Consider the following 23,066-nt stretch of genomic DNA (forward strand, 5'->3'; position numbering starts at 1 on the left):
AGACCCTGTTTCAAAATAAATAAAATTGGGCCAAGGGTGTAGCTTGAAGGTAGAACACCTCTGAGTTCAATCTCCAGTATCACCAAAGGGGGGCGGGGGGTGTTTGCCAGGGTTTTAGGGCTGAAGAAACGTAGAATGAAAAGTAAAACAAAGGTGTTTTCCCTCTTTTTTTCTTTCCTGCAGGATTCTGAACACAAGTAGTTTGCTCTGTGACTGTCATTTGAAGTGGTTACTTCAGTGGCTGGTTGATCATAACTTTCATCATTCTGTGAATGTAAGCTGTGCACACCCTGAGTGGCTGGCAGGGCAAAGCATCCTAAATGTAGACCTGAAAGATTTTGTCTGTGGTTTGTATTTTTGTTTTAAATTTTTATATATTATATACTAAAGTAGCCTAACAACAAAATTAATCAAACAAAAAGCCAGAATCCTATTTGGGAAGCTCAACTAGGAGGATTACAAATTAAAGGCTATCTTGAGCAATGTAGCAAAACTCTGTCTCAAAATAAATAAAAAAGGTTGGGGGTATGGCTCAAGTCCCTTTTATAAAATGGCGTAGTATTTGTGTATGACCAGTGCATATCCTCCTGTATATTTTATGTCATCTCTAAATTACTTATAACAGTGAATGCAATATAAATGCTTCATAAATAGTTGTTATGCCGTATTATTTAGGGAATGACAAGAATAAAAGTACATGTTTGGAATAGGGTTTTTTCCCCTTATTATTCTTATTCTGCAGGTCGAATCCTTGGCTGCATAGCCCATGGATATAGAGAACAACTTTTAAAATCAGTATATTGCTGGGCATAGTGGCACATGCCTGTAATCCCAGTGCTTGGGAGGCTGAAATAGGATCGCAGGTTCACAGCCAGCCTCAGCAACTCAGTGAGACTTGCATCTACTTAGTGAGACCATGTTTCCAAATGAAAACTAAGTAAGATAGGGCTGAGGATGTAACATGCAGGCATAATGCCCCTGGGTTCAATCCCTAGGGCACACACACACAAAAATCAATCTGTGTTGCACATCATTAGTCTATGTTCATTTGAGTACTGTGTATTGTCAGATATATTTTCACAATCTACTTAAAATTACTTGGGATATTTGAAAGTTCAGTCCCACAAAATGCTTCCATTGCTTTTTACAATTTTTTTTTTTTTTTTTCGGGTCTGGGGATGGAAGCCAGGGGCATCTGACCTCCGAGCTACACCCCCCTGCCCTATTTTTTTATTCTTTATTTTGAAACCAGGTCTCACTGAGTTGCAGAGGGCCTCACTAAGTAGCTGAGGCTGTCCTCGAACTGCGATCCTCTGGTCTCAGCCTCCTGAATGCTGGGATTACAAGCGTGTGCCACCATGCCTGGCTGCTTTTTACAAATTTTAAAGAAGAAAACAGTGAATCTAATAAAGATGAAATCCTGCTTTCATTGCCACATATTCTCTTTTGGCATTATTTATTTATTTTTGCAGTACTGGGGATGGAATCCAGGGGCATTTTACCTCCAAGCTACACCCCCAGCTCTATTTTTCATTATTTATTTTGAAATAGAGTCTTACTGAGTTGCAAAGGGCCTCACTAAGTAGTAGCTGAGGCTGTCTGTGAATTGCAGTCCTCCTGTCTGAACCTTCCGAATGCTGGGATTACAAGTGTGCACCACCACGCTCAGCTTGGCTTTAGTTTTAAGTGTAAACATACCTTATATTTTATCTTTTTTTTCTACTCATCACTTTTTATGGCACAGCAAAATGTCATTCATTCAAGTTACTAGTTAAAAATTTCATACTCCAGCTTCTCTGAATTAACCCAATAAAATTGCTGTTTATGAGGCTATAGTTTATTAGCCAGTCCTAAACCAGTCTTTAGTTGTACATTTGGCATGTTAGAAATTTTTCACCTTTTTTTTTTTTTTTTTTTTTTTGCGAGTCTGGGGATGGAACCTAGGAGCATTTGACCTCCAAGCTACACCCCCTGCCCTATTTATTTTTATTCTTTATTTTGAAACAGGGTCTCAAACTGAGTTGCAGAGGGCCTCACTAAATAGCTGAGGCTGTCCGCAAACTGCGATCCTCCTGTCTCAGCCTCCCAAATGCTGAGATTACAAGTGTGCGCCACCATGCCCGGCTCACTATTTTTAATATTGAAAGCTATGCACAAAGTACTTTCAAGGTAATTTGTTTTATTTATAGTATTTCTTGTGAAATACGCTAAGTTATACCCCCATATTTCATATTGGCATAGCAAGGGTAATAGTTATATACATCTTAAGTCATAATCATATATAGATATAAAAGGGTAATATAGAATTAAACTGCCTTGAAGGTCCCATACAAAATGTCTCCTTTTTTCTACTAGCTGGCAATGGTCAAATTCTAATACTTGGGGGACTGAGACAGAAGGATCACAGGTTGGGCCGGGCGTGGTGGTGCACGCTTGTAATCCCTGTGCTTGGGAGGCTGAGACAGGAGGATCACACAGGTTCGAAGCCAGCCTCAGCTACTTAGTGAGGCTCTCAGCAACTTAGTGAGACCCTGTTTCCAAATAAAATATAAAATAGGTCTGGGAGTATAGCCCGGAGGTAGAAAGCCCCTGGGTTCCACCCCCAGTACCACCAAAAAAAGAAGGATGTTGGAAGCCTCAGCAGTTCAGGCTCTTGTCAATTTAGCAACACTCTGTTCTCAAATAAAAAGTAAATTAGTGAGGCCCTTTGCAACTCCATGAGACCTAGTTTCAAAATAAAGAATAAAAAAATAGGGCAGGGGGCGTAGTTTGGAAGTCAAATGCCCCTGGGTTCGATCCCCAGACCTGCAAATAAAAATAAAAAATAAAATGAAATGAAATGAAAAATAAATAAAACGGAGCTGGGGGTATAATTCGGAGGTTGAATGTCCCTGGGTTCAATCTGCAGCATTACACACACAAAAATGCAATCACACATTTTTAAGTAAGTAAGTAAGGGATAGTTCAAAGTGCTGGATCCTGAGGTCAGTAACTTAAGTTCCAGTCCAAGTTCTACCACAAACTTAAATGTCTTGGAGCAAGCCATTTATCTTTTCTGGACTTGATTTTTCCCATCTCTAGTCTGATGTTTCCTTCAACCCTAATGTGCCTATGTAAATAAAACCCGACAGATTTACAATATTTGTTTTAAAATTTAAAGACGGAAAAATAACTGACGAGGCTTGTTGCATTTTTCCCTCTTAGATGATTTTCTCAAGCCACAGATAAGGACACATCCTGAAACCACAGTTGCCCTAAGAGGCATTAATGTGACTCTAACATGCACTGCCGTGAGTAGCAGTGACTCACCCATGTCCACTGTGTGGCGCAAAGACAGTGAGATCCTGTATGACGTGGATATTGAGAATTTTGTTCGTTATCGTCAACAAGCTGGAGAAGCTCTGGAATATACTAGCATCTTATATCTTTTCAATGTGAATTTCACAGATGAAGGAAAATATCAGTGTATCGTTACTAATCACTTTGGATCCAATTATTCTCAGAAAGCCAAACTGACTGTGAATGGTAAGAAATTATGCTCCTTGAATTTTTTTTCACTTTAGAAGGATTTTTCTGTGTTCAGTTTTGGAATCACTTGACCAAGAAAATTAGGCTAAGCCCAACATTTGAAGGAGAATCTTACTGTAATTGGGTGAAAATTTTGCATTAGTTGGTCTGCCTACCTGCTGTCCGCAATTGGTACTTGGTTGAGGGATTAAACTTAATGGCCTAGGAGATATGTACTTCCATTGCTATTTGTGCTTTTGGAAATATTCTTTTGAAATGATCAGTTTTCTTTCCGAAACTATTATTTCATCCTGAAAACTATGAAATTTATTTCTGATGATGTTCAAAAGGACTTTTAATAACTAAGGGTAAAGGGTATTTCTGGCCTCAGTGGACATTATTTTTGTCCAAATGTAGCCACATAATCATTTTTTACCTTATTATTTTTCTTACTGTGGCTGCAAGAAACTTCTCTAAAACAGCCATTACATTGAATAACTACAACATTTTAGGCTTTGTGCCTTCTGTGTTTTGTGGGGGGGGGGTTGTTGTTGTTTATGGGTCTGGGGATAGAATCCAAGGGCATTCAACCTCTGAGCTACACCCCCTGCCCTGTTTTTTATTCTTTATTTTGAAACAAGGTCACACTAAGTTGTACAGGGCCTCACTAAGTAGCTGAGTCTGTCCGCGAACCGAGATCCTCCAGTCTCAGCCTCCCAAATGCTGGGATTACAAGCGTGTGCCACCACACCTGGCTACTTCTGTGTTTTTAATGCTATTTTAAAGGCATAATATTTTTTAACACACGTTTCCGTGACAACTGTGCTGATGTTAATTTAGGAAGCACCATTTAGCTTCAGAAGTGAGAGATTATTATTAAATACCAGTTTCTGAAATACATATTTCAGAAAGGTCTGTGACCTTCTGCTTTTCCTTGTTGCCATCTGGATGATTAGATAGGTATATCATGTGTTCCTGAAAATTAGTCGTCACTATGCTCCAAGTACTCCAAGGTTCTGGGAGAAAATAATGGCCTCTAAAGCTGTATTGGCTGTCAATCCAGAGATCACATCTTCTCAGAGAAATGGGAGCAGTTGTTGGTATTTTGCCTATCAGCTACACCAGTGTGTGTGTTTGTGTGTGTGTGTGTGTGTGTGTGTGTGTGTGTGTGTGTGTGTATTTTCCCCTCTGCCTACCTTTTCTTGGTGATCTTTGTAATAGAGATGCCATCTTTTCTGAAAACTCCAATGGACCTAACTATTCGCGCTGGTGCCATGGCCAGATTAGAGTGTGCTGCAGAGGGGCACCCTGCCCCGCAGATATCCTGGCAGAAAGATGGTGGTACTGACTTCCCTGCGGCTCGAGAAAGACGCATGCATGTCATGCCTGAAGATGATGTCTTCTTCATTGCCAACGTGAAGATAGAGGACATGGGAATTTATAGCTGCATGGCACAGAATATAGCAGGCGGCCTCTCTGCAAATGCCTCGCTAACAGTGTTAGGTATGTTGACTGCTTCAAGGGTCCCTGCTTTTTTTTTTTTTCCTTTGAGTCTTTAAGAGCTTGTTTTAATTAAGGGGGAGAAAAATAATTTTGAGGTTTCAGTTGTGATTCTTAAGTTTGTTATTCTTATTTGCTGTTTATGCAGGGTGATAATCAGTCTAGGATGTTAGTGTGAGGTCAGGTAACAATCTGGGAAAATGCCGATAGTAACATTAGAGATCATATGAATTATAAATTAAATTCAAATCTCTTTATCACTTTGTCATTTTATGTCTCCCTTTCTAAAGTTTCTTTTCCGCTATTCTGTGAATTTGCATTGAGAGTTTTACTGTTTTTCTTAGAAATATCCCAGTACTGCTTCATAAACCTAAGAAAATTTTAATTATTTTTCCCTAGTTAGTTAAAAAAATTAATACCAAAAATTACCTGTCTTCTGGTTATATTTACTGTTTTCCCTCCAGTGCACTCTTTTTAATCCTCTATCCTGGTAAATGTCTTTCCCATAAAAATTTCCCTGACTAGTGTGTTTTGTTTTTAGTTCTGGGGATTGAACCCAGGGTGAGTCTACCTCCTAACTATACCCTCAGCCCTTTTTATTTATTATTATTATTTTTTATTTTTTTGGTGGTACTGGGGTTCCTGGAAACCCTTCTACCTCCATGCTACACTCTCAGACCTATTTTTTATTTTTATTTGGAAACAGGGTCTCTTAAGCCAGTGAGGCTGGCTTCGAACCTGAGTGATCCTCCTGTCTCCATCTCCCAAGCGTGCGCCACCACGCCAGGCCCTTTTTATTTTTTATTTTGAAATAGATTCCCTGACTAGTGTTTTGTTTTGTTTTTGTCCCCCCCCCCCTTTTTGGTGGTAGTGTGGATTGAACCCAGAGGAATTATGCCTCTGAATTACAACCCCAGTCAATTTTTTAAAGTTTTTATTCTGAAAAAGAGTCTCACTAAGTTGAGAGGGACTCAGCTGAGGCTGGCCACAGACCTGTGATCCTTCTGTCTCAGCTCCCAAGTACTAGGATTACAGGTGTGTGTCACCATTTCCTGCTTGTTTTTCCTTTCTTCTTCTTACTAGAATCTATTTTCATGGAGCTCAAATCTAAGGCAAATTCTACTTTCCAGTTCTGTATTTTCCTAGATGTCATGGTTGGGTTTTTTAAGTTTTTTTTTTTTTACTTGTATAATCAGAAAAATAAGTTTATTGTTTTAAAATTTGAAGATTACAAAAAATTAATGTAAATCACTCAAACACTATTAAAGATTCGAGACATTTTTCACTTATGTAAAGTTTGCCTACTTTTTCCATTTGCTATTGTATTGCAAAGATTATCCTGCCATTAAAAGAAAGTCTTCATAAAATATTATGTGACTCTACTATAACTGGCCACTTTCCTACCCTATTTTCTTTCTTTCTTTTTTTGGTACTGTGGACTGAAGCCAGGGTCACTCTACCTTTGAGATACACCTCCAGCTCTATTTATTCTTATTTTTATTTTTCTTCTTGAAACAGGGTCTTGTTAAGTTGCTGAGGCTGATGGCAAACCTGTGATCCTCCTGTCAGCCTCCCAAGTATTGGGATTACAGACATGTGCCACCACACCCAGCTAGATATTTTTCTTTATATTTAAAAATGACAAATAAATTTGTAAGTAACATCTTTGCATATAAACTTTTAAATTCTTTGGGATACCTTGCTCAAAGTAGAATTATTGAAAGAAGATTTAGGAGGTTTTTTTTTCCTAATGATACTGAGGAATCCTAGGGCCTTGAATATGGTAGACAGATCTTCTGCCATTGAGATATACTTTCCAGCCTCAGATATACTTCCAGCCTCAGATATAGAGATTTTTTTTTGAGACTTTTGCTTTTCTGAAACTAACTTTAAGTCTTCCCATGACTATATGAAGGTCTCATTTCATCATATCCTTAGTAGCCTTAATTCAGTAGTATTTAGAAAATTAAATTGCCTAATGGGGTTTTTTAAACATTCTCCTGTCAGAGACACCTTCATTTGTTCGACCTCTGGAGGACAAGACAGTAACGCGTGGTGAGACGGCTGTATTACAGTGCATAGCTGGAGGGAGTCCTGCCCCTCGCCTCAATTGGACTAAAGATGATGGACCTCTGCTCGTGACAGAGCGACACTTTTTTGCTGCAGCCAACCAGCTTCTCATCATTGTAGATGCTGGACTAGAAGATGCTGGGAAATATACCTGTATTATGTCTAACACCCTTGGGACGGAACGTGGCCACATCTACCTCAATGTCATTTCCACCCCCAATTGTGACTCTTCTCAGAGTAGCATTGGCCATGAAGATGATGGCTGGACCACAGTTGGCATTGTCATCATTGTTGTGGTCTGCTGTGTTGTGGGCACCTCTTTGATCTGGGTCATTGTTATTTACCACATGAGAAGGAAAAATGAAGATTATAGTATCACCAACACAGGTGAGTGGTACCCAGATGACACCTGTGGCTTCTGCTTTCAAGAGAATGTAGTATAAGCTGGGCAAGGTGGCACACACTTGTAATCCCAGTACTTGGAGACTGAGACACAGAACGATCAAAGATTTGAGGGCAACCGTAGCAACTTAGTGAGACCCTGTTTCAAAATAAAATAATAGAAAGGGCTGGAGGTGTACCTCAGAGGCAGAATATCTCTGGATTCAATCCCCAGTACTGCACACTTAAAAGAATGTAGCATAGTATTTATTGTAAAATACAAAAACTGAGGAACTATGAGACATTAGTTGATGTGAATTATAAGGAAGTTTTTCTACTGAAATGTCTCACTTCCTTAATAGACTATATTTGGAACAAGGAAGAGCTAGCCTTCATGACTGAGGTCAATCTTTTACTCATCACATGCCGAAATTGACAAGATTGAGTTGAACTTAGGCTTTGTTTTTTTGGGAAGTGTGTGTGTGTCTGTGTGCTATATACCTAGGACCTTTGTATACCAGGCACACTACAACCCCAGCCCTGGTAATACTTTTTTTTTTAATTGATGCATTGTAATCATATATTTTGATGAAGTTCAGGGTAATAGAGGCACAATACTTTTTGAGCCCTCTTCAGGTCCTACCCCTCTCCCTCTCTCTCCCAACCTTCCCATGTTCAACACAGTGATGGCTTTGATCAGTTTGTGTGTGTACATCATGTCCATTGAGGAGCTTCCCTCTTCAAGTCTTCCTCCCCCCCTCCTCTCTCCCGCAGTTGGGTCTCCTCCTTCACTCCACTGATGTTTCTCTTCCTTTGTCTGGAGTCCCTCCTGTGTCCCAATTTCTCCCTTGCTTCTGCATTTGAGGGAGAACAACTGCCCTTTCACTTTTTGTGACTGACTAATCTTACTTAGTATAATATTCTTCAGTTCCATCCATTTCCCTGCAAATGACATATTTTGTGTGTGTGTGTGTGTGTGTGTGTGTGTGTGTGTGTGTGTGTGGTACTGGGGGTGGAACCCAGAGGCTTTCTACCTCCGGGCTATACTCCCAGACCCATTTTCTATTTTATTTGGAAACAGGGTCTCACTAAGTTGCTGAGAGCCTCACTAAGTAGCTGAGGCTGGCTTTGAACCCGTGCGATCCTCCTGTCTCAGCCTCCCAAGCGCGGGGATTACAGGCATGAGCCACCAAGCCCGGCTCAAATGACATAATTTTGTTCTTTATAGTTGAGTAGAATTCCATTGTGTATATAGTCCATAATTTTGCAATTCATTTTTATCTGTCAATAAGAGGTCTCAGCTGGTTCCATAGTTTGGTAATTACACAAATGTGATACAGATTCAATGTAATCCCCATTAAAATACCATGGTCATTCTTAGCAGATATAGAAAAATCAGCCTTAAATTCATTTGGAATAACAAAAAAAACCAGAATAGCCAAGTAGTTCTCAGCATTAAGAACCATGCAGGAGGCATCACAATACCTGACTTTAAACTATATTGCAGAGTGATAGTAATTAAAAAACAGCATGGTATTGACACAAAAGCAGACACATAGACCAGTGGAGCAGAATAAAAGACTCAGAAACAAATCCACACATAGCCAATTAATTTTTGACAAAAGGGACAAAAACATACGGGAAAAATAGCCTTTTCAACAGATGGTGTTGGCAAAACTGGTTATCCATATGCAGAAAAATAGAAATAAATCCCACTTTCTCACCCTGCACAAGAATTAATTCAAGATGGATCAAAAGACCTGGAAATTATACCAGAGACTTTGCAGTAACTGAAGAGGGCATAGGACTAACACTCCAACATATGGGCATTGATGATACTTTTAAAGTAAAACTTAGAGAAAAATTTTAGTGAAAACTACTTTTAAGGAAAGTATGAAGAGCCCCTTTCCTGGCCCGTAGTATCAGAGTTGAGCACATTCACAAAATGGTCTTTTGATGGTAGCTTTAATGGCCTAACTTTACTGGAGAGTTTTACTGGAGAGAGGTTTCTCTCCCCCCCCCCCCCCAGTACTAGGAATGGAACCCAGGGATATTCTACCTCCGAGTTACACTTTCAGCCCTATTTTTAGTCTTTTGAAACAGGGTCTCACTAAGTTGTGGAAAGCTTTCACTAAGTACCTGAGGCTGTTAGAGAACCGTGATCCTCCTGTCTCAGCCTCCCAAATGCTGGGATTACAAGCGTGCACCACCACGCCCGGCTCACAGGTATCTCTTTTACAGAGGAGCTCAATCTGCCTGCAGACATTCCCAGCTACTTGTCTTCCCAAGGAACACTCTCTGAGCCACAGGAAGGCTACAGCAACTCCGAGGCAGGCAGTCATCAGCAGCTCATGCCTCCTGCCAATGGATATGTACACAAAGGCACTGATGGTGAGGACTCCCTGTTGTTGATGGTTACAATTGAGCCTATCCTGCTGAGTCTTTTTAAAGGGATACTGTGAGGTTTCAATGGGTTAATTACAGAAAAACCTTAAAATTTCACTTATAAAGTAAGCATTCAAGGAAAGAAACTAGTAATTAGCAAAACTTAATTTCTTAACCTAAAAATGTTTGGGTCTGTCTTGTGTTGATATCAGGTGGCCCTGGCACCCGGGTGATCTGCTCAGATTGTTATGACAATGCCAACATCTACTCAAGGACCCGAGAATACTGTCCATATACTTATATTGCTGAGGAGGATGCTCTAGATCAGACCCTGTCAAGCCTCATGGTCCAGATGCCCAAAGAGGCGTTTTTGTCATCAGCAGACAGCGAGCCCTCTGCCTTTCCCGCCAACCCTGAGAGGACAGATGAGAAGAAACTTCCCGCCACACAGATGAGCAGTGGTAAGGGCACTTTGGTTTTGTTTCAGCTTTCAGGTTTATTTTGCTTTCATTCTCACTGTTTACTTGTGTCATATAGGTGGCACTCATATTTGACAGGAAGCAAACAAATTGATAGACGGGAATAAATGGCCACTGTTAACTGCTGTAAATTAGAATAATTTTTTTTTACATATTTGATTTACAAATATGCAACTCGTGTAAGATGGAAGCAGTTTATGTAGGGTAACAAGATCACAATACTGAAAATTTATAGGCCACATGGGAAAGGATTTTTTAAAGTTTCATATAGGTGTAAGTAACTTCTCTCCTATTTCATTTTAATAATGGAGATTTGAAATGTTAAGAATATAATTTGAGCATGATTGGTGAAGGCTTTTACTGAGAAAATGTTTTATTTAGTTGATGTTCTCTCAGGCAAATATGTCCTCTTAGCATCACTTGGCTGGCATTTTCTTTCCCCTGTGGGCTGTGGTCAGGGCCATAATTAGGAAGGCAGTTTTGGAATCATGTCCTTTGTCCTGTATAACCCAGGAAAATAAATACTGTGCTGTATATATCAGGCCTTTGATGTCAACTTGGTTAGTAAAATAAAGCTTTTCTATTTTCTTGGTACTGGGGATTGAATACAGAGGCATTCTAACTTCAGGGTACACTCCTAGCCCCTTTTTATTCTTTTATTTTGAAACAGGGTCTCAGTAAACCTGCACTTCTCCTGTCTCAGCCTCCCAGGTACTGGGATTATAGGTGTATGACAGCACACTTGGCACAGAGGTTTTTCTAGATCATGCAGGGTACTACTGAACATGACTCCTATCCATTCAGGCTTTTCATGGCAACTCCTGTAGCCTGAAGTGGAAAAGCACTGGAAATGGAGTAAGTAGGGGGTGAGAATACAGGTGGAGGTAAAGTAGGAAGTGGGTAGTGGTGTTCCAGGAATAGTTCTAGCAAGAACAGTAAGCTCACATGAGGTTTAAGATTTGCTCTTTTTCTAAGAGACCAATTTGAAAGACTTCTCAAGAGGGTACAGGTCAGAGAAAAGTACTGTTATTAAAACTTTACATTCGGTGTCTATGAAAGAAATGGACTGCTGGGCCTGGTGGCTCATGCTAGTAATCCCAGCATTTGGGAGCCTGAGACAGGAAGGATCACGATTCGTGGACAGCCTCAGCTACTTAGTGAGGCCTCCTGTAACTCAGTGAGACCCTGTTTCAAAATAAAGAATAAAAAATAGGGCAGAGGATGTAGCTCAGAGGTAGAATCCCCCTGGGTTCCATCCCCAGACCCGCAAAAAATAAATAAATAAAAAGAAAGAAATGTACCGACATTTTTTTTTTTATTTCCTAGAAGAGTCATACAAAAAGGGTTTATTTTTTTAAAAAATTGGGTGCATTAACTTTGAGTCTGGCTTGTAATGAGGAATCAGAAATGGAGTGCCTTGTGCTTTGTCTGCCCTTTGCCTGGGGCACTCTGGATTCCTGCTGCACCAAGCCTGGGCTACAGACTTCAGCTACAGCACTGGCAGTGCCTTCACGTCTCACTCAGATCTGATGGCTCTGAATCCACAGTTAACAAGATCACTTAAGCATGTAGAAGCTTGAGATACTCTGCTCTAACTTACTTTTCATGTGGATATCATTTTTATTTGTGGGTGTTTCCACAATTAGGCTTTTCTAAAATGTACCTCATGAAATTAATTTAATGTTCACCAAATAATCTTTGGGAAAATAGTTCTGTAGTAAATAAGAAGAATGAGAAATGCATGCTTTTCAAATCAAAGTGTAGAAATCTCATTTAATATAGCTACTTTGGGCTTTATTTCTTGCTTACTAGACGTTGGAAGGAAATGGCTGTTTATTTTTATTTTTTTTTCTGGGTATTGAACCAGAGACATTCTAGCTCTGAGTTATACTCCAGCCCTATTTTATTTTTAATTTTTGAAACAGTCTCTCTAAGTTGCTGAGAGCTTAAGTTGCTGATCCTCCTGCATCAGCTTCCCAAGTCCTGGGATTACAGGTGTGTGCCACCACACCTGGCTTGTTTATCTTTAAAACAATTTTAAAACATATTTAAAGATGTTACAGCTATACTGAATCAGTGATTTTTTTTTGTGTGTGTGTGGGTCTGGGAATAGAACCCAGGGTCATTCTACCTCTGAGCTACACTACCTGCCCTATTTTTTTATTCTTTATTTTGAAACAGGGTCTCACTAAGTTGCAGAGGATCTCACTAAGTATCTGAGGCTGTCTGTGAATCACAATCCTCCAGTCTCAGCCTCCCGAATGCTGGATTACAAGCTTGTGCCACCACGCCCAGCTTGAATCAGTGATTATTAAATATGTATTATGAAACTCTCATTACAATATGGATACCACTGTCTCCTTTTAATCCTTTTCATGTACCTAAAGAGTTTTATTTATTTATTTATTTATTTGTGGTACTAGGGGTGAAACCCAGAGGCTTTCTACCTCCGGGCTATACTCCCAGACCTTTTTTTTTTTTTTTAATATATTTTATTTGGAAGCAGGGTCTTACTAAGTTGCTGAGAGCCTAAGTAGCTGAGGCTGGCTTTGAACCCGTGCGATCCTCCTGTCTCAGCCTCCCAAGCTCAGGGATTACAAGCTTGCGCCACCACGCCCGGCTTTAAAGAGTTTTATTTTTAAAAATTTGAAGCAGCAGAACCACTAAAATAACAAGGGCTGAACATGAGATATTGCAGTTTCAGAAATTAGTAAGTTTATTGAGTAGAAGGATTTGATAGACTATGATTCCAATTCTTATTTTGGTTTTGCTTTTTTAATTGTGACTAAGAAGATACAAGTATGCATTTGGTCTCAATGTTCTTATTCAAGAATATAGGGCTTCTTTATTTATTTGAGGACTTGGTTAAAAGGATGTTAAGTGTCAGAGAATTAATTTTGAATTTTAGTCACCACTGATAATCCTCTCGTTTGCAGAACAATTGCAGCAGCCTCTGTGGAACATAAACAGAGAACTAGGCCTGCCTCATCCTCCCTTGTCCCAGCAGCCAGTTCTGGAGCCGCCACAGCCTCATCGAACTGAGGGCCTGACAGAGAGAAATCCAGACTGTTCTCCTCCCATATCCTGCCACAGGTTACATGACCATGCTTTTGAATTTAGTAGAACTCGGAACATTCAAGATGGTAGTGAGGGCACATGAAACCCACTCCAGGACAAAATCTGGGCAGAGACTCAAGTTAATTTTGTATTTACTACCTCACAGTTGAGAAGAAACCCAAAGTCAGCATTTGCTTTACTCTTTGTGATTACATCTGACCACACCAAGGCATAGGCCAGGCATTTGTTTGAGCTTGTACCTGACGAAGAGAGTGTAATGGCTGACAGAAATGGATACATCAGATTGAAAATGTACAGCACTGGCAGAGGAAGATGTGGGGCAGTGTGCTTCCTGATGGTTCCACAGGATTGTGCCCAAGTGTGCATTGCCTGTCAGCAAGAGTCTCATTGCTGCTTGACCTGCTGGATTGTCCCAATCCCCGGAATGATCCTCAGAAAACATCATTACTTTGATGTTCTACTTTGCCTTCCAAGGAGCAAAAACAATTTTGGAGCCCTCTGGGAAGTGTACCTGGGGTTCTTCAGTAATTTTAACCAGGTGGTTGAGACTGGTGCTTTGATATTCAAAGTCTTCAGCAAGAATCCTAAGTTTGACCAGCTGGTACCAGGTCAAAGGTTTTTGTATTCTTGTGGAAAAAAAAAAAAATTTTTTTTTGTCCCTATTGCCCAGGGACTCTCATTGTAAATATATGTGTATTTATAAACGGTTTTTCTATTCATTGACTGTGTGTGTTGGCTGCAATGTAAATATTTTTGATATGCCAAAATTATATATAATGTCTATCAAGTTATTATAGTGGTAGCAGCTTGTCAGATTACAGACAGATTTTTTTTGTATAACTGTTTAGTGAAATGTAAACACTTTTTTAAAATTCTAAAAATATACCTGTTAAGAAGTATATGTGTAGAGGCAGGGTACTTAGTGATTGCGTACACACAAACACAATCTTTGTGTAATTGCCTGCTTTCTTCGTGCCTAAAGGTGCATACATCTAATCATTTGCCATCTGTTTACAGGTGCCAGGTAATCAGTCCCTTTCTAACATAAAAAGATTTCTTTCATAGCCTGGCAGCCATGTCATAGCCATACAGACATAGAAGACTACTTGTTTGGGACCTTTAGCAAAGTATTTAATTGACAAGGAAACCAAAGATTACTTATTTTCTGTGTTTGTTTAATTTTAATCTCTTTTACTAATACAGTATATCTTAAGAGTGCTCTTGGGAATAGATAAACATGCAGAAGTTGTTATACTATGAAGCTCTGGAGTGGCCCTTATTTTGTCCAAGTGATTATTTAAGCCAAAATGTTTTCTTGAATTTTGATAGCAAAGAGCTTTATGTAAACAAAGAACTGAGCAGCGTAATGGGCCACAGTTTTCTCTTTGTGCTTTCATATTTCCTTACACAGGTTGTTCAGTTATGTCCTCATTCTAATATTTCAGTCTCTTAAATAAAAACATGTTTCTAAGTCATGTACTTCCAGAGTTCTGAGCTCACGTTATTTCTCAGCTTTCTGCCAGAAAGTTGAGCTGAGTTTCATGCTTGATTTTAATCCTGCTTTTCTCTCCCGTCGACGGCAGTACTTCTTCAGCCATTTAGTCCTGCCACGCCTGCCACGCCTCTTCGCTCTTTGAACCGTCAGTCTCTATTTGCTTTCACTTTGCACTTATTAACTGTGGTGATTTCCCTATACCTTTAATTTACGATCCCTTTTTTAGGAGATTATAGTGTTGTACTAGAAACTAGGAATTAAGGGAATTACTAAAGAAATAGGCCTAGCCTATTTCTGATGCTGCTCCTGATTAGCTATGTAATCAAGAGAATCCTCTTACTTCTCTAGGTTGCTCAATTTTTTCATTTACAAAATGAGAAATTTTACTAGATGCTCTGAAACCCTTTCCAGCGATACCATTCTATAAATCTACAGCTCCCTCTAGGAACAAAGAGGATTTTGCTACTTAATAAAAAGCTGCTTTTGTGAAGTGTTTGTCAGTGTAGAACAAGAGCGATGCTGCTGGCGCTAACTTAAACTTTCCTCTGTAGCAAGAGTAATAGTCTTAAGACTGCTCAAGAGGACAGGAACGCTCTTCTAAGCAGTGTCAGTAAACCTGTAGAATCTCGTCTAAGTTGAAGTTGCCTGTTTCTCTCAGGTGCAGCAGGTCTGAATGCTGGTGTTGCAGACAGCTCACCAGAGTATCAGAATCAGCTGAGGGCGGTGCCACAGCTAACGTGTACCTGGCTTGTGCCTCACTTATCTTTCTGATGTGTTCAAAGTTTTGATAGTCTCACTCAAATTCACATAGATTTTCCTGAGTGGAAAGTGTGGAGTTAGGTTTAGGCTGCCAGAGATTGTGCCCATGAGCATCAGCTACGACGTGTGAGATGTCAGAAGCGAGGCTGTGAGCCACTGCTCCGGGAGCTTTCCCTGCAGGCCTTCTGCCTGCCTGCTCACTCTTCTGCCACTGGTGGCGGGGGCTTGTCTCCTGAAGGGCCAGGTGATTCTTTTATTGTATTAGCTCAAATAATTGAACTATCCTTCCAGATATTCCTAGCTTGCCTCACTAACTACCCAGGAATCTGTTAAATGTGGAGTGCCTACATATGTTTGTTTTTCTTTTTGAACTAGGGATTGAGCCCAGAGATATCCGATCTCTGAGCTACACTCCCAGCCCGATTTTATTTCTTATTTGGAAATAAGATCTCACTGGTTTATTGAGAGCCTCACTTAATTGCCAGGGCTAGCTTCAAACCTACAATCCTCCTGTCTCAGCCTCCCAAGTACTGGGATTACAAGCATGTACCACCATGCCCAGCTCTACATATGGTTTTATAACAACAACAACAACAACAACAACAATAATCCTAGGAAAAGGAAAAAAATATATTTTTTTCATTTTTTTTAAAGGTATAGGGGATTGAACCCAGGCAAGCCCTTTACCATTAAGCTACATCTCCAAACCTTGTATTTTATTTTATTACTTTATTTTAATGCTAATGTTAGTAACAGGACCTTACTAAATTGCCCAGGCTGGTCTCAAAATTGAAACTGTCATGCCTCAGCCTTCTGAGTTGGGATTACAGGAATGCGCCACCATACGGACTATTGCATATGTTTTTGGCCAAGTAAAACATCACCCAATTTCTTTACCAGGGATATATAAATTCTCTTTATTTGTGCCCTTCCTAAGCCGATTCTCCAAATCTACATGGAAAAATAAATGGCATTTTCCTTGGACTCCAAGCCTTACTGGTACAAAATCTACACCTAAGCCATTGACTTTCTGTCACTCAGCATCTTTTACGCATTTCCCCTTGTATGCAAGCTACTTTCTAGAATAGGAAATATCAAGAACCCAACCCAGTTGCAGTTGCCCCTAAAGTGTGTCACCTCAGAGTGTGTGTGTGTGTGTGTGTGTGTGTGTGTGTGTGTGTGTGTGTGTGTTGGTACTAGGGTTCCTGGAAGCCCTTCTACCTCCGGGCTACACTTCCAGATCTATTTTATACTTTTTTTTTATTTGGAAACAGGGTCTCTCTGCGGCTGGCTTCGAACCTGCAAGATCCTCCTGTCTCTGCCTCCCAAGCATGGGGATTACAAGCATGCACCACCACGCCCGGCTCAGATTGTTTTAAATGTATTTTTTTCTGTATGGTAACTTTCATGTTTAAAAACAGTTGCCTGCACATTGCCCATTGAGAAGTTGTAAAAGGAACATTAGACTGTCAAGCAATTTAGACTGTGTTACCCATTTTTCTATGAAAAGGGAGATGTGACAGAAGTCTTAAAAGTTTGTCAAAAAATGACGGGACAGGAGTCATCTACAGGCAGGTGCAGTTTATACTCATAAACCTGTATAAGCTAACTCTAACAGTTATGTTTGTGAGAGAGTGGATATTTGTAAAAGCTCATCTGACAGTTTTGAAATTTCTGCTTGAGATGGAATATGGACAAGATGACCTTTAAAGTCTCTTCAAGGTCTCTTCCATTTTTATTATGGAGATCTCTAAATGCAATGTGACAGTGTTTAAACTTTGTTCTTAAAAATCTTTTGTGTTCAGTTTAGAGCACTTCAGATTTTTTTTTTTTTTTTCCTGTACTGGGAATGGAACCCAGGAGCATTCTACCTCCAAGCTGCACCCCCAGCCCTGTTTTTTTATTTTTTTCATTTTGAAACAGGGTCTCACTGAATTGCAAAGTGCCTCACTAAGTAGCTGAGACTGTCCATGAATCACGATCCTCCTGTCTCAGCCTCCCAAATGCTGGGATTACAAGAATGCCCCACAACGCCTGGCTAGAATTTTTTCTTTAAATAAAGAACTTTGGACTAGTTGACAAAAGGGATCTGACCCATGTTCATGACTAAAAAGAAATTATGGGCTTATTTTTCTGAGGAAATCTATTAAGCAGCCTACAATACAAATGGCATTACTATGCTGAAAATTTTTAAGCTTGTATTACATAATAACTTTTTTACACTAACTAATTTTTGTTCTTTTTTGTGTATGTGTTACTAAGGTTTGGATGCAGAGGTGTTCTACCACTGAGAGACATCTCCACTGCGCACACCCCCTTTTTTTTGTGGTGGTACTGGGGTTCCTGGAAGCCCTTCTTCCTCTGGGCTACACTCCCAGACCTATTTTATATTTTTGAAACAGGGTCTCTTACGCCAGCGCGGCTGGCTTTCGAACCTGCGCGATCCTCCTGTCTCCGCCTCCCAAGCGCGGGGATTACAAGCGTGCGCCACCACGCCCGGCACTGCACACCCCTTTAATTTAGAGAGTTTTGCTGAATTAGCACAGGCGAGGCTTGAACTTGGCATCCTCTTGCTTCAGCTTCTCAAATAGCTGAGATTACAGGCATGGGCCACCACTCCCAGCTTAATCCTTATTCTGGTTTTTCTTATCTGTGGAACCCCCAGTTGGAATGGGTTTGGAATTAAGGTGTTCACTGTTAGGGATTATAGCCTTTTCTCATAATTTTAATTTCCACAGAAATGCCAGAGGAGTAATGGAGCAGCAGGGAAATTTGCTTTTGATTTTTTACCTTTAGTGCTCTGTATTAACCCAGGTCTTCATTCCTGATAAGCATGTACTCTACCACTGAGCTACACCCTCAGCCTCAAATTTGCTGTTGTATTTTATGTCTTTCATTTCTTTAACTTTGCTTCTTAGTGCAGATTATAGAGGGAATTGAGAAAACAATTGAACTTTCGAAAGTTGAGCAAAGTTATCTTTTTTTGGCAACCTGCAAATAATTATTCTTTTATATCATCTCTCTCCCAGTTCAGTTTGGCAGGTGTTTTTCCTCCCTGCCTTTTTTACCTTAGAGTTTTTGTTTGGAATGTAATCTAAATCAACCAGCTAGCCTTGATTTTCTTTTCTTTTTTTCTTTTTTCTTTTTTTGACAACTGCCTGGTTCATTTACAAAACAAATTCTGAATTGAGATATGTTACAAACTACACAATACAATATCTGAAAACCCAAGAGCCATTTGGAGGGTTTATGAGAAGTAAGGGTTATTTGTGTGTCTGTGTGTGTTTTCTGGTACTGGGGACTCAAACCCAGGGCCTTGCACATGCTAGGTAAGTGCTCTACCACTAAGCTACATCCCCAGTCCCGTGTATGTGTATTTATATGGGAGATGGCCTAAAAATTAAGATTTGAACCCACGCCCTCCAGGCTGAGTTGTTTCTTAGGTGGCCTATTAATCCCCAGGGGCAAAGATGAAGAAACAGCTTGACTTGTTTCTGCCTGTTTTCAAATATAAAAAGTTGAATGATCTTGTACCAACTCTGTTTGAGAGACCATCAGGTGTTCAAGTGCTCTTCAGATATCTCTTGGCTACTTAATGTGGCCTCTTGATCCACGGAGAGACTTATTTCTACCCTGTACTTCCCTGTTTTCTCTTTTTTCCCTATTAGAAGATGTCAGTCTGAATAACCCTGGTATTAAAAGCACCGCAAGAGAAGCGTGGCCAAGGTGTTGTTCATGTGCTCCTTTCCTGGTATTTGTTCCTATTTTCTCACACATAAGAATGTATTTTATAGAGCATGTGTTTTGCCTACTTGTTTGCTGTAATATGTCTTCAATAAAGCTAAAATACAGTATGATCTGGTCTTCTCTTGCTTAAAGTACAGGAATGATATGTTTTTTTAGTTCTCCTTTTTAGGGAATCTTCGAAGAATTGAACAAGCTAAAACAGGAAAGAGTTGCTCTTGTCGAGTTCTTGCCACTGCCCTCGCCCAGCCGCGCCCTGCAGCGGGTGCCTGCTGTGTCTCCCCTTGCCTCCTGCTCCCTGGTGCCTGCCTTGGTGCCAGATGCCTGGCAGGTATGGAAAGAGAGCCGCCACAGTTCATTAGAAAGTAAGAGTGCTTTCTGCACAGTAAAGGACTTGGAGGCAACATATTCTAATTTGGTAAATCTGATTAACTGAATATATAAAGAACGTCAAGATTCTGTAGCTTTGTTTCTATACCATCTTGAGGGCTCTCCCCCAGAACGTTAACTCTTTAAAGACTAGGTTCATAATCTTGATCCCATTTGTGTATATCCACTGCACTTTATTATTTTTTTTCCTAGAATTGGATCCAGAGGTGTTATACCTCTGAGCTACACCCCCAGCCCTTTTTATAGTTTGTTTTGAAACAGGGTCTTACTAGATTGCTGAGAGTCTCACTACTTTGCTAAGACTGACCTTGAACCTGGAACCTTCCTGATAAGGCATGTACTACCACATTCAGCTGCTATTTATTTATTTATTTATTTATTTATTTATTCATTTATTTGTATTGGGAATTGAACTTGGGTGTCCTACCCTTGATCTGCATTCCCAGTCCAGTTTTATTTTTTATTTTTGAAACAGGGTTTTCCAGGCTGGCATTGACCTTCTAATCCTCCTTTCTCGGCCTCCCAAGTACTGGGAGTGCAGGCACGTTCCACCATGCCTGGCCCACTTTCCACAGAGAGCATCTCATTCAAATCCTGTAGCGATCTTATGATAAAGACCAAGCAGGTGATTTAGTCTTTACATTAGTCTTAATTTTGTAATTAAGGAAACTGGCTCAGTGAGATTATTACACATTCAAAGTCAAAAAAATCTTTTAGACAATAAAGCTAGGATTTGAATCCAGGTTTTCTAACTTCAATATAGGGTTTTTTCCACTTGATACTTTACGGTTTCCAGCAGTATATCTTGTTTGTAGTCTGCATAAACACTTGAATAAAACCTGCTGAACACTGGTCATTTCCAGAGTTGGAAATTGACTAGAATGTACCTGGAAGTTGATTTTTACCAAATTTATGATGGAAAACAAGACTTTCATTTATTTTATTAGATGAAATTTAAAAATGCTGTGGTATTACTGTATTTTTTTTACATTGGAATGAGATATGTTAGTGTCTGACATAGCATCCTGTTAAGTTTTGAAATATATTGTTCACATTCACAGATATTTAGAAGCTTATAGCCCAGTGATTAAGCTTTCTGTGCTGCAGGACTAATCACTATGGATTAATACTTTTGTAAAATACAATAACAATGAATATTACAAAAATGGAATTAAAAGGTGAAATACAAGTCTCACCCTATTCTCAGTAGTGTAGGCAGGTGGGGTCCTGTACATCCTAGGCAAGTATTCTACCACACACCCCAGGCCCAAGCATAAATTTTTTTTTTTTTTTTTTTTTTTTTTTTGGTGGTACTGGGGTTCCTGGAAGCCCTTCTACCTCCGGGCTACACTCCCAGACCTATTTTATAGGTTTTATTTGGAAACAGGGCCTCTTACCGCCAGCGCGGCTGGCTTCGAACCTGCGCAATCCTTCTGTCTCCACCTCCCAAGCGTGGGGATTACAAGCATGCGCCACCACGCCTGGCAAGCATAAAATTTTTATTACAGATTTAACAGACAAAATTAGCCCTGTCAAACTGCTATTGAGATTTTTTTTTAACTCCTTACTCTTAATTTTTGTATTTTATTGTGGCCAAGTAGCAAATAGCTCGTGGATGATTGGTACCATCCACAGACCGTTTGTGGAGGAGTAGTGCGGTGTCAGGAAGGGAGTCGGTCATATTAATTTCTGGGGCTTCCTTGGAACCCTGCTGGTATAGAATTGTTGAAACTTGAGGACTAGGCTCCTGTCCTGAAGTCTCCCCGACCAGAAGCAATGGTTACAACTTTACAACTAAGCTTCCTCTCCCTACTCGCTACCTCCTCCCTTACCAAATAGGATTCTTTGCAGTCTGTGTGTTTCTGGTCAGTGCTCTGGGGTGGGCAGCCTGAGACTTATTATAAGGGAGAGTCTGTCACAAGATAGGTTATGGGAGGAGAAAGTACATGGGTCACACTGGGAAGGAGGTGGTCTGAACTGTGGACTCATGTGGACTTGTGAGTAGTCCCTAGAGTAAGGGTCTGTGGTCATCTGCCACTGCTCTTTGATTCAGCCAGTGAGTCCTGATGTCTCTTAAGAGATTTGTCACTCTCCATTTAGTTCCCAAACCATCACCAAAGTACTTTTACAAAAAAAAAAAAAAAAAAAAAGGCTAACAAGGAAGCATAATCACAATTACTGTTAGGAAAAACTAATAGCAAATGTATTCTGCCTGCCTTTTCCAGATGCTATTAAGCACTTTTCACTTACTTAACGTTTTATTTTCACCAATCCCTTTGAGAAAGATATTCTTATCCCCACTTTACAGATGATGAAAACAAACCAAGCAGCTTGCCCAAATTTACATAGTTAGCAAGTAGTAAAACCAGGGGGTTGAAAGGATGTCTTTAAGATCTCAAAGCACAAGTTCTTTGTTCCAAAAACAGGGGAAATGCGCTTTTAGCCAGCCCCTACTTTGGTATTTTTTATTGTCTGGATTTTGCCCTCCAAAAATTCATGCTTGGTTTCCTTTCCTTGGGTACCTCAGAAAGCAGTATTTCAAGATGAGATCTTTAAAGAAGCAATTAAGTTAAAATGAAATCTTTAGAATGGGCCCGAGTCTGATGTGGCTGATGTCTTTTGAAGAAGAGGAAATTAAACACCAGACACGTGGGAGCGCAGAGGAAAGGCCTGAGGCCGTGCGTGGACTCATCAGGAAGGCAGCGAGTGCATGCCAAGGAGAGCCTTTAGAAGAAACCAAGTCTGCTGACAGTTATCTTAGACTTTGAGCTCCCAGAATTGTGAGTAAACCAGTTGTAGTGTAAGATATACAGCCTGTAGAATTTTGTCATGGAAGTACTGGCACACTAATATAGTCTTCCAACAACCAAGCCAAGCTGGTAGAATTTTTTTCTCCCTTTATTTCTTTCTTGCAGTCCTGGGGATGGAGTCCAGGACTTTGTACATACTAGGCAAACACTCTACCTCTAAACTACATCCTCAGCCCCCAATTTTGCAAGTAAGGAAATTGACTCATGCTATGAATCACATGCTCCAAAGTTTCTGCTCTTTCTACTGAGCTACACTGTCCTCTGACCCCAGTCAGTTCTTTAAAATGCATTGTAGAAATTCAGTATTCTCAGACCAAAGGAGAAATAGCAAACGAAGCCAGCGGACACGCCGACTTGCATGCTTGTGGTCCCAACACATCCCAGCCATAAAGAAGTCCAGACCAAAGGCTCTGCAAACACTGAGCCAGGCTTGCCAAAAAGCAGGGACGGATGTGTCTTTATGGCATA

The 23,066-nt window shown here is 40.1% G+C and overlaps 1 protein-coding gene across 1 annotated transcript in view; it reads left to right on the plus strand.

The window, feature by feature from the left end:
* LRIG2 (leucine rich repeats and immunoglobulin like domains 2) overlaps positions 1-13,482 on the plus strand; it is a gene marked incomplete at both ends in the record, with an annotated part of 54,891 nt that extends 41,409 nt beyond the window's left edge. Inside the window, 7 exons of the mRNA XM_080690947.1 lie at positions 184-347; positions 3,205-3,525; positions 4,729-5,010; positions 7,015-7,464; positions 9,700-9,849; positions 10,056-10,304; positions 13,259-13,482. Of these exons, the coding sequence (XP_080547073.1) occupies positions 184-347; positions 3,205-3,525; positions 4,729-5,010; positions 7,015-7,464; positions 9,700-9,849; positions 10,056-10,304; positions 13,259-13,482 (1,840 nt within the window). The remainder of the gene's footprint in view (positions 1-183; positions 348-3,204; positions 3,526-4,728; positions 5,011-7,014; positions 7,465-9,699; positions 9,850-10,055; positions 10,305-13,258) is intronic.
* Between the last annotated feature and the right edge of the window lie 9,584 nt (positions 13,483-23,066).

This window comes from Muscardinus avellanarius, assembly GCF_963383645.1.
Source record: "Muscardinus avellanarius genome assembly, chromosome: 3".
NCBI classification, from domain to species: domain Eukaryota; kingdom Metazoa; phylum Chordata; class Mammalia; order Rodentia; family Gliridae; genus Muscardinus; species Muscardinus avellanarius.